The sequence below is a fragment of the Amblyomma mixtum genome, chromosome 5 (genome assembly GCF_055824585.1).
Source record: "Amblyomma mixtum isolate Tamu chromosome 5, ASM5582458v1, whole genome shotgun sequence".
NCBI classification, from domain to species: domain Eukaryota; kingdom Metazoa; phylum Arthropoda; class Arachnida; order Ixodida; family Ixodidae; genus Amblyomma; species Amblyomma mixtum.
In genome coordinates this window covers 87,637,983-87,654,409 of record NC_143016.1, presented here as the reverse complement: position 1 = coordinate 87,654,409, position 16,427 = coordinate 87,637,983, and the positions used below count along the sequence as shown (strand labels likewise).

The 16,427-nt window shown below is 45.1% G+C and overlaps 1 protein-coding gene across 2 annotated transcripts; it reads right to left on the bottom strand.

Moving 5' to 3' along the window:
- Positions 1–1,205: 1,205 nt before the first annotated feature.
- LOC149342903 (uncharacterized protein C3orf38 homolog) lies at positions 1,206–13,154 on the bottom strand. 2 transcript variants are annotated; one of them, XM_089545434.1, is made up of 4 exons: positions 12,888–13,154; positions 11,532–11,707; positions 9,763–9,918; positions 1,206–3,276 (listed from the first exon to the last, which is right to left on the bottom strand). In XM_089545434.1, the coding sequence occupies exons 1-4, from the start codon at positions 13,006–13,008 to the stop codon at positions 2,881–2,883; spliced, it is 849 nt and encodes a 282-aa protein (XP_089401560.1). In that variant the 5' UTR covers positions 13,009–13,154; the 3' UTR covers positions 1,206–2,880. The 2 variants fall into 2 exon arrangements, with proteins under 2 accessions (XP_089401560.1, XP_089401559.1); XM_089545433.1 differs by having other exon boundaries at positions 9,763–9,936; positions 12,888–13,152.
- Between the last annotated feature and the right edge of the window lie 3,273 nt (positions 13,155–16,427).

Sequence of the window (16,427 nt, the reverse complement as noted above, 5' to 3'; positions counted from 1 at the left end):
AAAATGAATGAAATGCAGCTATAAATAAGCAACATGCAAATTCCTGCAAGAATCTCAGCAGAGCATATTTCTAATGACGGTATGGTTTGTATGTTATTGGAGAGACTCATTTGCAATGTTTTGTTTACTTCACATATACATAGTATGATGTTAGCAGTGTATTCTAGTCTTTCCAAATAGAAACAGACAGATTTGACCAATTTGGAAAACAGTATTCTGCAACTGCATGTCAGACTTCCACAGACTGCTGCATTATTTCGAGAAACTTGCAGATGCAAACTGAAGCATATGTGTATTACAAGAAACCAAAGCGCAAACATATAAGAAGCCTGTTGTCTTGTTCTCTGCTCATTTAAGTGCCCAAACACTTCGAATATTCTAAGTCACATCATGCTGTTTCTGTCATGAAAACAAAACCTTGAATATCAGCTTCTCCACACAGTAAGGCACCATAGCTTGACTGGAGAAAGTCAACACATTCCATACTGCCCAAGGTTTCCTGCTATTTTGCTCAGATGCAGAGAAGGAACACGCATGGAAAATATGCTGACTGGCAACACCCACATCAGTAACCGAACTGTCTGAGAGCAAGTTGTGGCAGGCTGAATGTTCTCAGTCAGAGTGTGCGTGCTAGTCATTACAGGCTTGACAAGACATTGTTCTGAATGCCTGCACGCTACGAATATACATGCAACTCTGACAATGCTTTTAGGATGCATGACAGTCTTGCCTGCAAAGTCTGTGGTTGCAAAAAGATGATACACAACAATCTTTGACACTGTCCCTTGTGGTGCTTACTCTCATGGTACTGTCACATCTCAATAACAATCCAAGTCTCGGCAAACATTTTGGCAGTACTCCTCCACTGCATTAGCTCACAAGGCTTTGAAAGCACAAGTTTTCTCAGGCCCCTGTTCAAATGGCTCTTGCCATCGCACCACAACTCCCTGCACGTGCCTGCAAACATTCATTCTCTTGTTTTTCCTTCCGCCCACTCCCACTCCTAAAAAACATTACCCTCCCTCAGAACAAGGTAGCAAACCATACCAGGATGTGGTTAGCCTTGCTGTTTCTCTTTTCTTTATCCACTCTTTTCCTTTCAGCAATTATTTCAGTAATAGCGCTCAATAACAAGAGTGACACTGCTAAAGCCCCCGACAAACAGCAATTTTTATCCATACCAACAAAGACAAAAATATGTCACATTTCACAGCTTGTGCAGCTGGTTTGCTGCAAATTTTATTCAGACAGTGTGTCTCTACACAGTGGCACATAACAAATTGTAAAGCATAAACGCAAGATGGATATGGAAGTGCTTCGCAGTAAGAATTACAAGGAAGCTCATCATTGTTAGGTACAGGACAAAAACTAACAAGATAATGCATGAAGGTGCTCGTTTTTGAGATCTGAAAAAACAATGCCTTAACTCAAGTAGCTTGAGAGAAAAGACAGGCGATAACTACTGCTTTGCATCATGAGGAAAGGCTTTGCTTTGCCATGTGAATTGTAACAGGGCTTTATATAAGCATAGCGGAACACTGTCCATCATGATTGTTTGCAAGAAATCCAATTATATTAACTGCAATATGTCACTACAAATACTTGGGTGGCTTACGCTTGTTCCTAAGTGTTGACGTGTCTGCTTAAAGGAGACTATAACAATTGGCTGACAAGGACACAGCTAGCTGCACCATTCGTATGAACAAGAGGTGCTCATTTCAAGAAAACAGCACCTAAGGAGACAGCCAAGAGGCACACAGACACTCCGCTGTCTGCATCTGTGTGTTTCCCACTCGTGTCCCATTCTTAAGCAATGTTTTCTCATGGTGGTGTACCAGCAAGCCCATCAGTCAATTATCATGAGGAGATGCCTACGAAACGCTCATTACAAAATTGGCTCATTAGTCTGTGAACACACTTTCAAATAAGCCTGCCGCAGCCCTCAAGATAGCATTAGTTGCATCCTTCAAAAGAAGCAGGTAACTTCCCTGCAAAAAGGTAGCCGACAACACGAACACACAGATTTCATGCGAATCAATAATACAAGAATCCACAGATAAGCACAGCCTGCAAAATATGAAGCCAACTGTTTACTATTAGTCTCTGCAATGAATATCATCATACAAAGCCACCTTATCAGATATGCTCGGTTCTTTTATTGTGCACATTCAAAGTGACATAGGTCATAAGTGTCAGAAGACCAAACTGCATCTGGCAGCATTCACAGAAAAATTTACTTGCATAAGTGCTTGATACTGGCTGCGTAGAAGCACACTGCACATAATAAGCGATCAAAAAGGTGATACTGGGGCGCTGCATCCAAATACTATCCTCCATTCAGCTTTGAAATACTAGCATGTTTGATGCTTGCTCTTTACACCAGGAACTAGGAACTTTTATTTTACCTTCTGAACAATATACAGGAATTTCTTCATGAAAAAACTACTCGCAAAAGCGTGGCAGGCATCCACCTACTGGTAACACCTCACAACACCACAACATCAATGCATCTGCCATGGCTGAGAGAAAAAAAAAAGCGCAACAGTGATCATCTCGACAAGGAAGGAGGCAATGGACTTCAGGGAAATGTAGAAGATCGCAGTAGGCTACGCGTGCTTTCGCTAGCCTGCGGGTATAATATGTGACTTCTTCTCACTTGTTCATTCTTGCTTTATTTGTTCCCACACCAGTCCTAATGCCATGGAAACCATCTCTGGCTTCCACTGATTCCCGCACATTCCCTTGCTACGCTGCATTCAATGAGAAGCATGTGGTAGACAGGCTAGTAGTTCCAGTACTACCCTATGTAGAGGAGGCTACAAAAGAAATGTGTCAGGACAGAAGAGGGAAAAGGGCGCAGAAAAACAATGAAGCCTGCCCTCAAGCACACTCTAGCTCCATAGTGATGTCGTCCTCGCCAGTTGAGAGCACGGCAGCCGTGATGAAACCAATGCGTGACACCCTGAGGATCACCTCGACAAACTGCAGCTTCCAGACGTCACTCTCGGTGGCGGTTGCATTGGGGTCGCGCACCAACCCAAAGCCGCACTCGAAGAGTCCCATGCAGCTGTTGTATTCGTGCACCACACCGCCCACGTGGATGCGTGCCAGTCCGTGCTCTTCCACTTCGCACTTGACCGAACGCACGTTGGGGTGGAACATGCGCCGGGCACCACCAGCCAGCTGCCACATGAAGCGCGAGGCTGCCTCCGAACCCCGGATTGAGAGCACACGTGGAGGGTTCTCCCGCCCAGCAAGCCTCTCAAAGCATTGCACCTGCAGGCCATTCCAAAGGCACAGCCTTTATAAGCAATGCCGAACTGCTTGAATGACAACATAAAAATAAATACTTCACAGCAAGAAAGAATGCGTGCAATGTAGCAAAAACTAATTCAAAAACTTAAATCTGCCACCAAGGCATGTGTATCAAATGAACAACAGACCTCTCTTAGAGGTATTTCATTTACAATTTCAACTTGCTAAAATCAGCAGAGAGGCCAACAGTACGGAATAAACATATTCTTGAGTGCAGTCCATAAAAGTTGGTCTCACTTTGAGCATGACGGAAAGCTGAATAGGCCAGTCTGTAAGCTGGCTGAAATGAGAAAACAAACAGAAGGAAAGCGGCAGTAATCCTGTATTTTCATGGCATCTTGTGCAACTTGAATAGAGAAGGCAAGAAGACTGATGTGAAAGTACTTTTTTCTGCACTGGAAATATTTTCAGGCTCCGTTAGAGCGTAAATGTGAAAACCACAACAGTCACGTGCTCAAAGCAACACCAGCAGAAGCAGTCATTTGTTGCCCACAATTCAATGGGAACTTCAAGGCACAGGCTACCTTTCCCAAGTGCTGCACCCCTGGAAAGATAAGTGCGGGGAACTGCCTGTTCCCATTGGATTAGCTGGCTGTGTGGACCAGTGGCCACGGGAATCAGACACGCAAACCAAACTCCCGAAGCTTTGCGGACTACCCTCAAGAATCAAGAAGTGGTTTACTCCTTATACCCACCGTGGTGGCTCAGTGGTTAGGGCGCTTTGCTACTGAGCCAGAGTACTCACGTTCGAATCTGACTGCGGCGGCAGCGCCTCAATGGAGGCAAAACGCAAAAGGCACCTGTGTGCAGTGTGATGTCAGAGCACGTTAAAGATCCCCAGGTGGTCAAAATTATTCCAGAGCCTTCCACTACGGCACCTTTTCCTTCCTTTCTTCTCTCAGTCCTTCCTTTATCCCTTCCCTTACAACCCAGTTCAGGTGTCCACAGATATATGCCAGACAGACACTGCGCCATTTCCTTTCCCAAAAAAACAATTTTCCATTTTCCTATTCCTTGCCGTTAGCGCTTTACAGGTCAGACAGGCAGGAGGCTGAATGAAAGGCTAAGGGAAGGGAGCACGGCAAAAACGTGGACAGGACAACAGGAAGCCACTTTGAAGAACACCGTTGTGAATGCCGTAAATGCAGTCCTGTACTTGAAAAAACCCCATTTTCGCTCAGATGTAAGGCCAAACTTACAATGGAAATAACTGATGACGTGGAAAGTGACAAAACTTGTGGCATGTGTATCAACAAGGACTTGATATTGCTCACACATGCAAAACAAGAAATGAACTGCCTCAGACACAGTGTCAGGACCAGATTAATGCGGTTAACAATATAACAGGCAGACAAGGAAGTAGGCAATATGGTATGCTTGCATATTTGGTTCCTATTTGTTGTTAAAGAGCGGTTGGTAAAAGCAAGTGATTTTTCAACAAAAGCCAGAGATGTTAGCAGCGTTGTGTTTTGTCCAATTCATTCCATATGTTGTCCAAGTTTTTTACGCAGCAGTAACCACTGCGGCTAAATCTGAGCTGCTTTGCCTTGGTAATATAGTTAAAGTTTTTAATTTCAGCTAAAGCTTCTACGACAAGTATTGATACTGTTATCAATACCAAATGCACCAGGCTTCACTGCAAGCATTGCTAACACACACAACAGCGTTTTTGCTGCTTATAGTAACTGTAGAGCACCAATGAAAACAGAACTCATCCAAGTCTAAGACTAGTAGCGGCAAAATTTTATGAAACTTGCGGGTATGTGTCTTGGCGCATTGCTATAAGACGACCACAAAACACAGGACACATCAGAAGAGAAAAAATTTTGACTTCAGCAGCAAAGGATTACACGAAGAGTATTTGTGCAGCTGAAATGCGGTGAGAAAAGTACTACTTGCACTTGCGAAAATCGGGAGACTTTTGCATGAAGATAGTGCTTGCATTGCTCGTGACAATCTTTGACCTCTCCGTGCCAAAGTGGTGAGCATCCAGAAACCATTTACTTCCAGTTGAGATGCCCATCACTATTTCTATTGTTCTGCAGTCAGTGTTTGCTGAGTAAGCACAGCAGTATAATGCACCTAATATGCTGAAAAGCAGTGCTCTCACTCTGTTTATTAAACTGTGCCGTCACAGAACTGATATAACAAACCCATCCACATCAGTAAGCTTAGTTGTAATGATTATCGCCTGTCAGTCCAGTGCTGGGGGTTGCAAGATGTAATTTTGGAACCTGAGTACTAATGATATGCACAGACAACCAGGAGGGTGGACAAGCATTATAAAGTAAAGCTCTACTGCTGCAAGCACAAGTTTTCTATACAACTTGCACAAGGTGGAAAAGCAGCACACATACACACACAAAAAAAGGAATGGGGTCCAAAGCCATGGGCTCACTTCCACACAACGACTGTATGGAAGGTAAGATCCAGTCATTGTGCTCTAAACTCGTCACTGCATCATGCTGAGAAAGGCAATCTCTCTGTCACAAAGGGTGGTTTGGTTTAAGGGGGTTCGCTCGCTTGCCGGCTTAGTCGTTATGCCGCCTGATGAACAAAAGGAGAGGCTACGTCGGCTTGACGAAGCCAGGAAACGACAAGAGGCTTCGGAGACAGATGAAGAACACGAACAGCGCCTTGCTAAGCGGCACGCTCAAGACGCTGCTAAATGGGCTTACGCAACCTACCAGGTTTAAACAAAGCTAAACCCCAGATAATTTTATTGGCTTATTGGGGTTTAATGTCCCAAAGCAACTCAGGCTATGAGGGACGCCAGAGTGACAGGCTCCGGAAATTTCGACCACCTGGGGTTCTTTAATGTGCGCTGACATTGCACAGTACACGGGCCTCTAGAATTTCGCCTCCATCGAAATTCAGCTGCCGTGGCCGGGATCGAACCTGCGTCTTTCGGGCCATCAGCCGAGTGCCGTAACCACTGAGCCACCGCGACAGGCTCACAGGGCAACTGAGAATGTGTGTCACTGAAGGATGGCTTCAATAAACGTCTCCTTTGTGAACTTGGAAGCCCGTTTCCTTGCTGCGCGCCGCTCTTACGCTCATCTCCCTGAGGAGGTTGCGCGCGCTGCAGCGGTGCCCCACTGAACGCCTGGTGACGGCTAGTCGGGGGCCTTCAGCTCGCATGAAGCTCGAACCCACAATGGTTGACTGTCTGGACGGACCGACCATAATAATCACAACACCGATCGAGTGAAACTGCGCCAATGCTGCTGCTCAGTTACTCAAGGAGGACAAGTGCAGCCTGCAGCTACAGTGTTGGTTTTCTGTGTTTACATGTTAGCGGCATCGATCTGCGCAGTCGTGCTGAAATAGCATGGTGACCAGCAGCATGACCGATAGAAGCCAATGAATTCGGTCACGTGGCGTGATCCGCCATGAGCCCATTTTGGTCATTGGAACCACCTCGCTTGCATTTGTAGCTAGAGTGCTCAAGTGCTTATAATATAAAAGGGTAACACTTTGTTAGGGTTCCCAAAGTTACCTACGCCCTAGATTTCATATTACAGTGGCTATGAACGTTCGTAATTCGTGGCTCGCAACAAGTGCCAGCCCCAGAGGGTTTGAGATTGTGGCTTGACAAAACCATATCAGACCTGCTATCTGTACAGGTACTCCCACATTATCATGCAAAAGGCACAGATGCAGATGAACAATTTATAGCAACGCTCGCTGCATTACTGAAGCCTGCCTGATTATTTCGCCGACTTTTAACAATGCGTGGTTGGAGAAAATCACATGCGAAGTTCTTGCGCCAACCGGAGGCATTTGCCCTGGTTGTGGACAAGAGGCCTGCGAAAGCTATCATCAGTGAGCACAATGGCCTCGCTCAAAGTCGCAGAATAATAGACGAGATCATTGCAAATTATGCCATTAATTATGATGTAGTGCAGCTGTAAGTGCCATTAGGCCGCTGCTCCCGTATGCGCACTCTGTCGTATCATCTCACGTGGCAGCCCGAAAGTTTTGCTTCCTTCTGCGTTCAACAGATGACGCAACAGCGCTTTCAAAATGAAACCACCCAAATTCCTTTTGTGTTCTAGTCTATATATATATATATATATATATATATATATATATATATATATATATATATATATATATATATATATATCGACTCCTAGAATGACGCATCAGCATGCCGAGTGATGTGGTTTCGGATCAAAGACTGTGGCCCCCAAAAATTGTCGCACAGTTATGAGGTCAGTTGCATTTGAACCTCAGCAATATGTAGCACAGGATTGCTAGCCATAATGTGAGTCAACTATCCAATGGGAGTCAAACCACTGACAAACAAATGCAAGGGTATCTATGGGAGCGGGTTGGACCCGTGTTGCAAGCTCGTTGGTGGATGCAAAGCGATGCTATCGCGCTGTCACACGTAATCAGCGATTAAGTGTCCCCCTAAATTTTAATGAACTGTAGTTTCCTTTCTCTTTGACCTGGTAGCAACAATAAAAAAAAAATCAAATTACCATGTTTTTGTTGCTCAAGCCAGCTGCAAGTAAGCTGCTTGTGTTTACAAATTGTCTGAATAGCAGTTGATATATATATACAGGAAACAGCTGCTTTTCCAGAAAAAAATATGATACAATACTGAATAATATCAGCAACACTCCTTGCTCAGCAGTGATATTTTCTGAATTCATTGCTTCATTGTTCCCCCTGAAAATGATAAAGACTAAAGCTACCTCTAGCCAACAAAGCATGGCTGGCATCATACCATCCTAGTGCAAATTCCATCTCCAGTCGCTGAGGAGAATGCCCCTAGAGGTACAGTCGGGGACAAAAGTCTCCGGACCACGTGTTCCTCAAACGAAGCTTATAGCTCTACTATCAGAGAGCGGCTGGAGACCGCACTTGTGCAGATGAAAGAACAAAAATTTAACTTTTACCTCCACAATTGTGGTCTCCAGCCACCGACTAATAGCAGAGCTATCGGCTTCGTTAGAGGAACACGTGGTCCAGAGACTTTTGTCCCCGACTGTACTCATTGATTTGCTGATGCGGCAAAAGTGGTTGTGACATCCACTTGCAATGCAAAGCATGGATGGACTAGCTGATAAGATGGCGACACCCGTGTTGCTACCTAAATGCACTCAATACAACGACTCTATTTCTTAAGGTATGGCTTCTCATAATGCGGATGGGGCTAAAGTTTTTGGCTGCCTCAGAGACACATCAGACCCAGACACTTACAGTATTAAAGTAGCTTAGATGTTGCCGCAGTTGAGTAGCAGCACCACCCAAAAGCAGTGGCTAAATTACTCGGCTCTTTTTACTAATAAGCAGAAATATATTTTCACAAGCACTTTGTCAAAGGGATGTTTATTTCATTAAACAAAATAATTTTGTTTTTGAGTGAGGTGTGCTTTAATTTCAAAGAGATGGTTTCTGAAACTTGGGCAGGGTTCTGACTTTCTGCGGCCACAGCACAAACAGTGTGACCACAACTTTGAGCCCATTATGGGATTGATCCCCTGAGGCAAAGCTAGATTATGCCTTGCCCACACTGCCTCATTTATTGTTTGTAGCAAGTACCTTGTTCTCAGACATATATGTGACATGAACATACTTTGGCCCATCGCTTTTGGAGTTAAGCTGATCAGTGTACAAGGTAAGCACTATAGAATATATTGAGGCTTGAATATAGCCTCCTTCATAAAGTAGTCTTAGCTGTGGCTAAGACTAAGATGAAAAGAAAATCAGTCACCTTTTGTAGCTTCTGAATAAAAGTTAGTAAAGACAAGCTCAGCATGATCTTGGTAATATTGTATGAAGACCAAGAAGTTGGCACACAAAAGCTTTTCATGGTGATTTGATTGGAGAGAGCTGTGCTACTTGACTAGCACATGGTCCAGAACCAAGCAGTTGAATTAGATGGTATCTCATTTCAAATTCTAATGTGCTAATGATCTCAAGCATTGTACAGATGTTATTCAGCAAACAACGAAGCGCAATAAAAGAACTAGACATCATACTTTCAATTCCATTTTTTTTTTTTGCACAATAATCAGAATGTAATCACTGGTTATACTTCACAACTTAAGTCCCACAAGGACCAATAATTAATTTCATGTTTTTCCCCCTCTCACTTTTTTTCTTTCTTCCAAGGCTTCCCAAAGAACCTTTGCCAACAGCCATGAATAAGTGGGCTAATACAGACTGATTCTGCGCAGCAGAAAGATCCTAAGATGTGCCTACCGGTGACAAAGCAGAACAATGCGAGCTGCTGAGAACAAAGATAGCAGCTTTAGAATAGTAAAAAGTCATCACCTTTGGTCGCTATAAAAGTGAGTAAGCAACTCACGCAACCTCCAAGATTCAAATGCGTGAATGCAATATATGACAGTTTGCTGCCACAGCTTGCATAAGCAAGCACTGGCTGCTAACTCATGCTGTGCACTGCATTCAAGGCACGGTGACACTCACCCTGAGGTGGCAGTTGGGAAAGAAGTGCTGGTGACCCAACTTCTCCCCTTCTGCGTTCAGCTGTGCGAAGAACCAGTTGGTGAACTCCGAACCCAGTTTCTCCTGGAAGCTCGCCTCCGTTATCTTGCCATCCTTCTCGGCGCCGTTTGCTGGAAACTGGCCAGACTTGAGTGACTGCGATTGCCCGCGTTACGTTTTGAGTGGTGCCCCGCAGTTGAGCGGGGTCACCTCAACTACCTGTTGACTCCTCTCAGGAATGACAAGCTCTCCCAATGCAAAAAGAAGCAGGACAATGAGCTGGCATTTTGCGAGACAACAGCAAACACAGCAGTGTGTCGATGCAGAAGAATGGCGATACAGTTGTACTGAGTTATAACTGAGGGTTCGAGTTTTCAGTTTTTATTTTTTGAAAAATCAGCAATCATTTTTTGGCATTAATTTCAGAATTCATTTTTTTTGTTTTTATCGTTGAATATTATTTCTGATAGAAGAACTGTCAGTTCTTTTCGGTGGTACATGGGGTATCCCTGTGCAGTCAAAAGTCACACACTACTACCTTGGCTTATCTGATAGCACGAGCAGTTGATTTATGAGTATTTAACACACAGAAGATGCGCATTTAGAGCACTGCTCACAGAATTAAATTCTAAGGCCATAGGAAATAAACAGTGGGGAAGTTAAATGATCAGGCCTTGAGGCATAAATATAAATGAAGTTTATTAAAACAAAAAACTGGGTTGCATAAAAGCAACAGTGTGAAAATGATAGGTGAACTATGCTTGTTATACGCTTTCTATGCTCAGGCCAGTGGAACGAGGACTTTCTGCCCAGTTGCTGCCTTTATTTTAAATTCCTTGATCAAGCTCGGTATGATAACTGTGTGTTTATTTCTTGCTTGCTCCTCATTGATCACTCATTTACTCACAGAATGAACTGCAAAAGCAGGAAACACTTCATGTGAACAAAACTTCTGAGTGGAAAGAAAGAAAAGGTGACTACAACAGAAATCCTAAGGTTAGAGGGCTGTGCAACATGTGGCATACGTGATGGCTGAACCGTCGCCGAAGTCAGGAGATAATGCATCATGACACCTGTACCTGGCTTTGTGTTGATGGTGGCTTATCACGGTTAGAAATGCAGTGGACACATCTCTTTAACGAAGTAATGGATCTAACTGGGTGATGAAATTCTACGAGCAATCAACGCAACACAAGCAACGAAGCCTGAGGACAAGGTGCAGACTCCCGGTCTGCACCATTTTATGTCTAAGATAGCGGAGCAATGCCTGAAAACGTACAACCAGACTACTTAATGCAACAATCTCATTGTCTCACAGTGATCCTGGCTTTTGCACTTCGTTAATTTTTCTCCTGTGACTGACTGTAGCTCGTACTCAACAGCTAGCAACCCATGGCGAACATTACAAGGATACTGACCATTTTCAGTTTTCATTTTCAGTTCAAAAAAATGAATTCGGTGCACAGTTACTGGCTTTTTTCAGTACTGAAAAGCCCAATGTCAAGTTATAAAGAATTTGGCAATACGGTAATGTCTACAGTTCACTTTGGATAATTTGAACTTAAAGGAAATGAAAATCTGTTTGCACCATGCAGAGTTCAGATTAAAAGAAGCATTTTTAATACGCTCGATGCTGACAGGACCAAAGCCTCGGTTCAAACAAACTGTAGGTTTAACTGCAACTAAAGAACAGGCAGACATGAACGAAAAATGTTGGTGGAATAATTATGGGCACTACACAGTTTACTTACATTATCTTCCTGCCAATGCTGCAGGCACGCATTGATGAGATCAGACTTGGCTAGTGCAGGCGCCACAAAGACGCTTTCACTCCAAAGGTAGCGGAACAGCACCTCACGCAGGATCTTTTTGCGCCGAAGAAGATCAGCTGGGTTCTGGGTGCCGTTTAGGATGGCTCTCTCGGCTTCTGCGGTGGGCAGAGTGAAATGCATGTGAAGACCAGAAAAGCTAGGTTTACATTTGAATCTAATATGAACACGGTGTTGCTGCATAGCCAGTCACACTTCTACTGAGGTTTTGTACAGGCTAAAAGTAAACGAAACACTCTGCTCAGGCCTGTTCACTCTGACAAACAGCTCCTAGGAGTTTGGATATGCAATATGCTCACATGAATATGAATTGGAGCCTTGCAGTGCAATAGCAGGATTGAACTTAATTTGCAGTACAATTTCCCTGAATTCAAAAAGAGCAAAGGACCGAATTTTGCTACCTTTTGCTTCACTTGAACTTATGACCATACTACATAAGCACAGCTCAGACACTGAACAACTTAGATGATGCAGCAGCAAGCAGCAAAGAACACTTACATTAAAAAATGAAACCGTCATGCAGGATGGCAATGGGGAATTTCGTAAAGTAGGTGTCGCCGAGCAAAAACAGCGCATTTCTCTCTAGTAGGCGAAGCACACGAGAAAGTATTGCCATGCAGTCGACTTGCGCGCACAGTGCGATTGTGCGACATTACCTGAAGGCGGGAAACCCACACCATACGTTAACATAATGGGATAACTTAAGAAAATCAACTATTCGCGCCTCCAACCTTTGCCTCAGCGCGTTTCGAAGTCTACTGTTCACAGGATATAATGGACCTGGCACACAACGCAGAACCGAGACTTACATCAATGTAACTAGAAAACGAATTGCTTGAAGGTAACACAAAGCACTGCACATAACAACGCATTCATTCCGTCACAATAAAATCGCCTTGTGCGCACCAAACTCCCGGCACATGAGAACTCACGAACGCGCCAGGAACGATAGCGCGCTTTTGAAAGCGGAAGCACCGAACTGCCGCTATCTCGCGAAACACAGAAACGCGCGAATCGAGAATGAAACTAGTAATGCAAGTAAAGCAGTAGTACCACCAATACACATTTCCATTTCCAACACATTAACAAACTTTACGCATCTATCGTCAACCCATGCGTCCTGGTAACAGTGCGTACTTTTTTTTTTTAGGTTGGCACTAGTTACAAACAGAAGGAAACAATGCCATGCGCAGCCGAACAATGCAGGCGCGAAGCCGAATTATGTGCAGGTTTGATAAGCCAAACGTTAGTACTTTTGTGCTCAGAAGCATGATTTACCTGATCTTTCTGTGAGCTTTATCTGCTTGCAAGTGACAGTTTGCGCCAAAGCGATCACGTCGGCCAGTTCCAGGTTACCGATGATCTTGCTCAGGCCTTGTTGTTCTCTCTCTGTTAGCATTTTTGTTCCTTTACGTTACGTCCGCACTACTCATTGCACGTTACTCACAATTTTGTCTTTCTAAGCAACGAAACAACACTATGAACGTGAAGTAATAGCATAAATTCACGAATTGACTTGGCTTGGTTAGGATAGGTATAATATGCAAGTGCTGTGCGCGAAGTCAACATACAATGAAGCTACAAAAGAGGACGCTAGTGACAGTTTATCAAAAATGTCTTATACAAAACAAATAAACATACCCTGAAGAACTTTTAAATATAGATACAAAGCAAATTTTCAAAACATTAAAAATTTAATATGCTTTCAGGCATACAGTTTTAGTTGTTGGTTTCAGTTTCGGTTTCAACAACGAGGAGGAAGAGTGGCGCTGTTAATCAAACGACGCAGAGACGAGCTCGCGCGAACTTTAAACGATGCTTTACTTGGAGGAGACCGTGCTGGCTAGCTCTGACGCCAGAACGCAAGTTTTGGCGGTGGAGTGGGCTGACAAAGTCGTCGAGGGCTATGTACTCTCGACCACTTAACGCGACCTCTTGCCAAGCTCTTCCCGGCGAATAAAATGTTTTACAATCTTTACAACCCAAATTGTAAACACTGTGGCCAACGAGCCACCTATGATCACATCCTGTGGGACTGCAAAATAGAGCCACCTCCGGGTGATCTAGTTACTGCTCCCTCTCTCGAGCGGGGGGAGACTGTGCTGTGTCTGTGACCGCCTGTGCACAACCTACATGGTTAATGACATGTGTCGGTGTTTGTGTTGCAGATACCAGTTTTATTAGTTTTATGTGCGTCTACTAACCGCGATGCGAGTGCCAGCCAGTGTGTGTGTGTGTGTGTGTGTGTGTGTGTGTGTGTGTGTGTGTGTGTGTGTGTGTGTGCGCGCGCGTGTGCGCGTGTGCGTGCGTGCGTGCGTGCGTTGGTTTATGGGGTTTAACGTCCCAAAGCGACTAAGGCTATGAGAGACGCCGTAGTGGAGGGCTCCGGAAATTTCGACCACCTGGGGTTCTTTTTAACGTGCACTGACATCGCACAGTACACGGGCCTCGAATTTCTCCTCCAAAGAAATTCTGCCGCCGCGGCCGGGATCGAACCCGCGTCTTTCGGGCCAGCAGCCGAGCACCATAGCCACTGAGCCACCGCGGCGTGTGTGTGTGTGTGTGTGTGTGTGTGTGTGTGTGTGTGTGTGTGTGTGTGTGTGTGTGTGTGTGTGTGTGTGTGTGTGTGTGTGTGTGTGTGTGTGTGTGTGTGTGCGTGCGTGCGTGCGTGCGTGCGTGTGTGTGTGTGTGTGTGTGTGTGTGTGTGTGTGTGTGTGTGTGTGTGTGTGTGTGTGTGTGTGTGTGTGGACATCACCCGTGGAACTCATTGTAATACGCCATCATCAGCCTTCATTCGCACTTTCCTTTTCCTCCTCTTCCCTTTCTCCTGTGTGGAGTAGCAGGCTAGGGCCATGTTACCACCGGCCGACCTCTCCACCTTTCCCTCATTAAAATTCCTTTCTCTCTTGGCGGTGGAGTGGGCTGACAAAGTCGTCGAGGGCTGCGTACTCTCGACCACTTAACGCGACCTCTTACCAAGCTCTTTCCGGCCAATAAAATGTTTTACAACCAAACCGGAGGTTCAACTTCGAGTCACAGAGCGAGCCGAAGAGGTCGCCGAACGACATCGTCGGTCGGCCACCTGGCGTCCGGCCTAGAAGAGGAGCCCACCGCGGGTAGGGGAACATCACCCCAATCCGCGCCTAAGACCTCTTCTTTAATAAAGTTTACCTCCTTCTCCTCCTGATGCTTTACGACACGCATAATACAATGCTGGCCAACGAGCCAACGCCAATAATATCCTATGGGATTGCAAAATAGAGCCACCTCCGGGTGATCTAGTTACCGCTCCTTCGCCCGATCGGTGGGAGGCCGTGCTGACTAGCTCTGACCCCAGAACGCAAGTTCTGGCGGTGGAGTGGGCTGACAAAAGGGCTATGTACTCTCGACCACTTAACGCGACCTCTTAGCACCAAGCTCTTTCCGGCGAATAAAATGTTTTACAGTCAATGCAATGGGAGGCCGTGTTGGTCAGCTGAGACCTGGGCGTTCAAACCCAGGCCATTGAATGGGCTGCTCAGGTTGCTGTCAGCCGTGGACTGATATCCACCGAGCACGGATCATACGTATTTTGCCTTTTCTGACGAAAAAAAATGTTTTGCAATCGAATGCACTTGTGCCCATGCGCAAACTGAATTTAATGAATACGTGTGAATAGATTGCACATTGTCGCCTGGCAACTGAGGATGATTACACACTGTTGTTGGCCTCTTGTGGAGTGGCACATACCCACAGTGGAGGGGTATGCCGTGGTGCCTTCGTCTTTTTTTTTCTCTCGTTAACCATGAATATGTACCAACTAACCCAACTTCTGAGGTTGATGCAAGAAAGTGGCAGCATTTCAAAAGCTGATATTGCTGGCACGCATATCTGGTTAAAGGGATACTGAAGCAAAATCTTAAAATTGAACAAAAACTCTGAAAATAGATTCTCGGAATGCGATTACACCGAAATCTAGTCGTCACTTCGCATATTTTTTATTTTCAATGTTTTATGAGCGCGTGCCAAGCCCTCCCGGCCGGCGCGAGGTGAAGAGCGTGAAGTCATGACACCCTCATCCGACAGGCAACCGGTCGCGTCACGCGCAATGTCGCACTGCAGTTTGGGTAGACCAAGCGATAAGGCTCCCAACCTCCGACGCTGCCGACGCAAAACTGGCAAAACCCGCGAGTAGCGATGGCCATCGTACTACTGCGGGAACAGTGGGCGCGCGGTTGTTATGACGTCTAGTCGCAGCTTCCACAGGCGGCCGCCAGGTGCAACGATACGGCAATAAATCGCGAAAAAAAAACGTGCGAACCGCCTTTTTTCGCCAAAATGCTTGTTGCATTTATCAATTTTAGCAGTGAAGCTCTTGTTTACATGTAAAAGAGCAGCTCCAAAATTTTGGTTCAGTATCCTTGTCGTTGTCGGTTACCGTCAGGATATATCATTCTATCATTGTTATTATAGCTGAATTACATCCAATAAATAAGCAGGAAATGCCTCTCAGAGAATGCCCTCCAATAAATGCGCCGACATCATGGCAACGACGCGTTAGTTGGAGGCCGGCCTCCTTTGAGGAGCATTTGCCGCTGCGTTGTTGAGTTGTAGCCGCCGATTAAAGCGAAATTCAGACCCCGCACCAGTGCGTAGATTTCCCCATTTTTTTCGTTTCAAAGATCCTCCAATTTCCAAGTAATATTTTGCAAAACACCAGAAAACATGCTTCCTTTTTTTGTTTCGCTTTCTCTCCTTCCGTTTGTCCTGTTCTTTTTTGCTGCTGCTGCTCTTCGTGCCCTGTGATCTCAGAAGTATTCCCTAAAATTCATGTCCCGA

Bases quoted from the DNA above. Each gene is read 5' to 3' on its own strand.
- LOC149342903 (XM_089545433.1), bottom strand. From the start codon at position 13,008: ATGCTAACAGAGAGAGAACAACAAGGCCTGAGCAAGATCATCGGTAAC. The intron at 9,937-11,531 runs GTAAGTAAACTG...GGGCAATCGCAG, and splicing joins AGCATTGGCAGGAAGATAAT to TCACTCAAGTCTGGCCAGTT. The intron at 3,277-9,762 runs GTGAGTGTCACC...AATGGCCTGCAG, and splicing joins TTCCCAACTGCCACCTCAGG to GTGCAATGCTTTGAGAGGCT.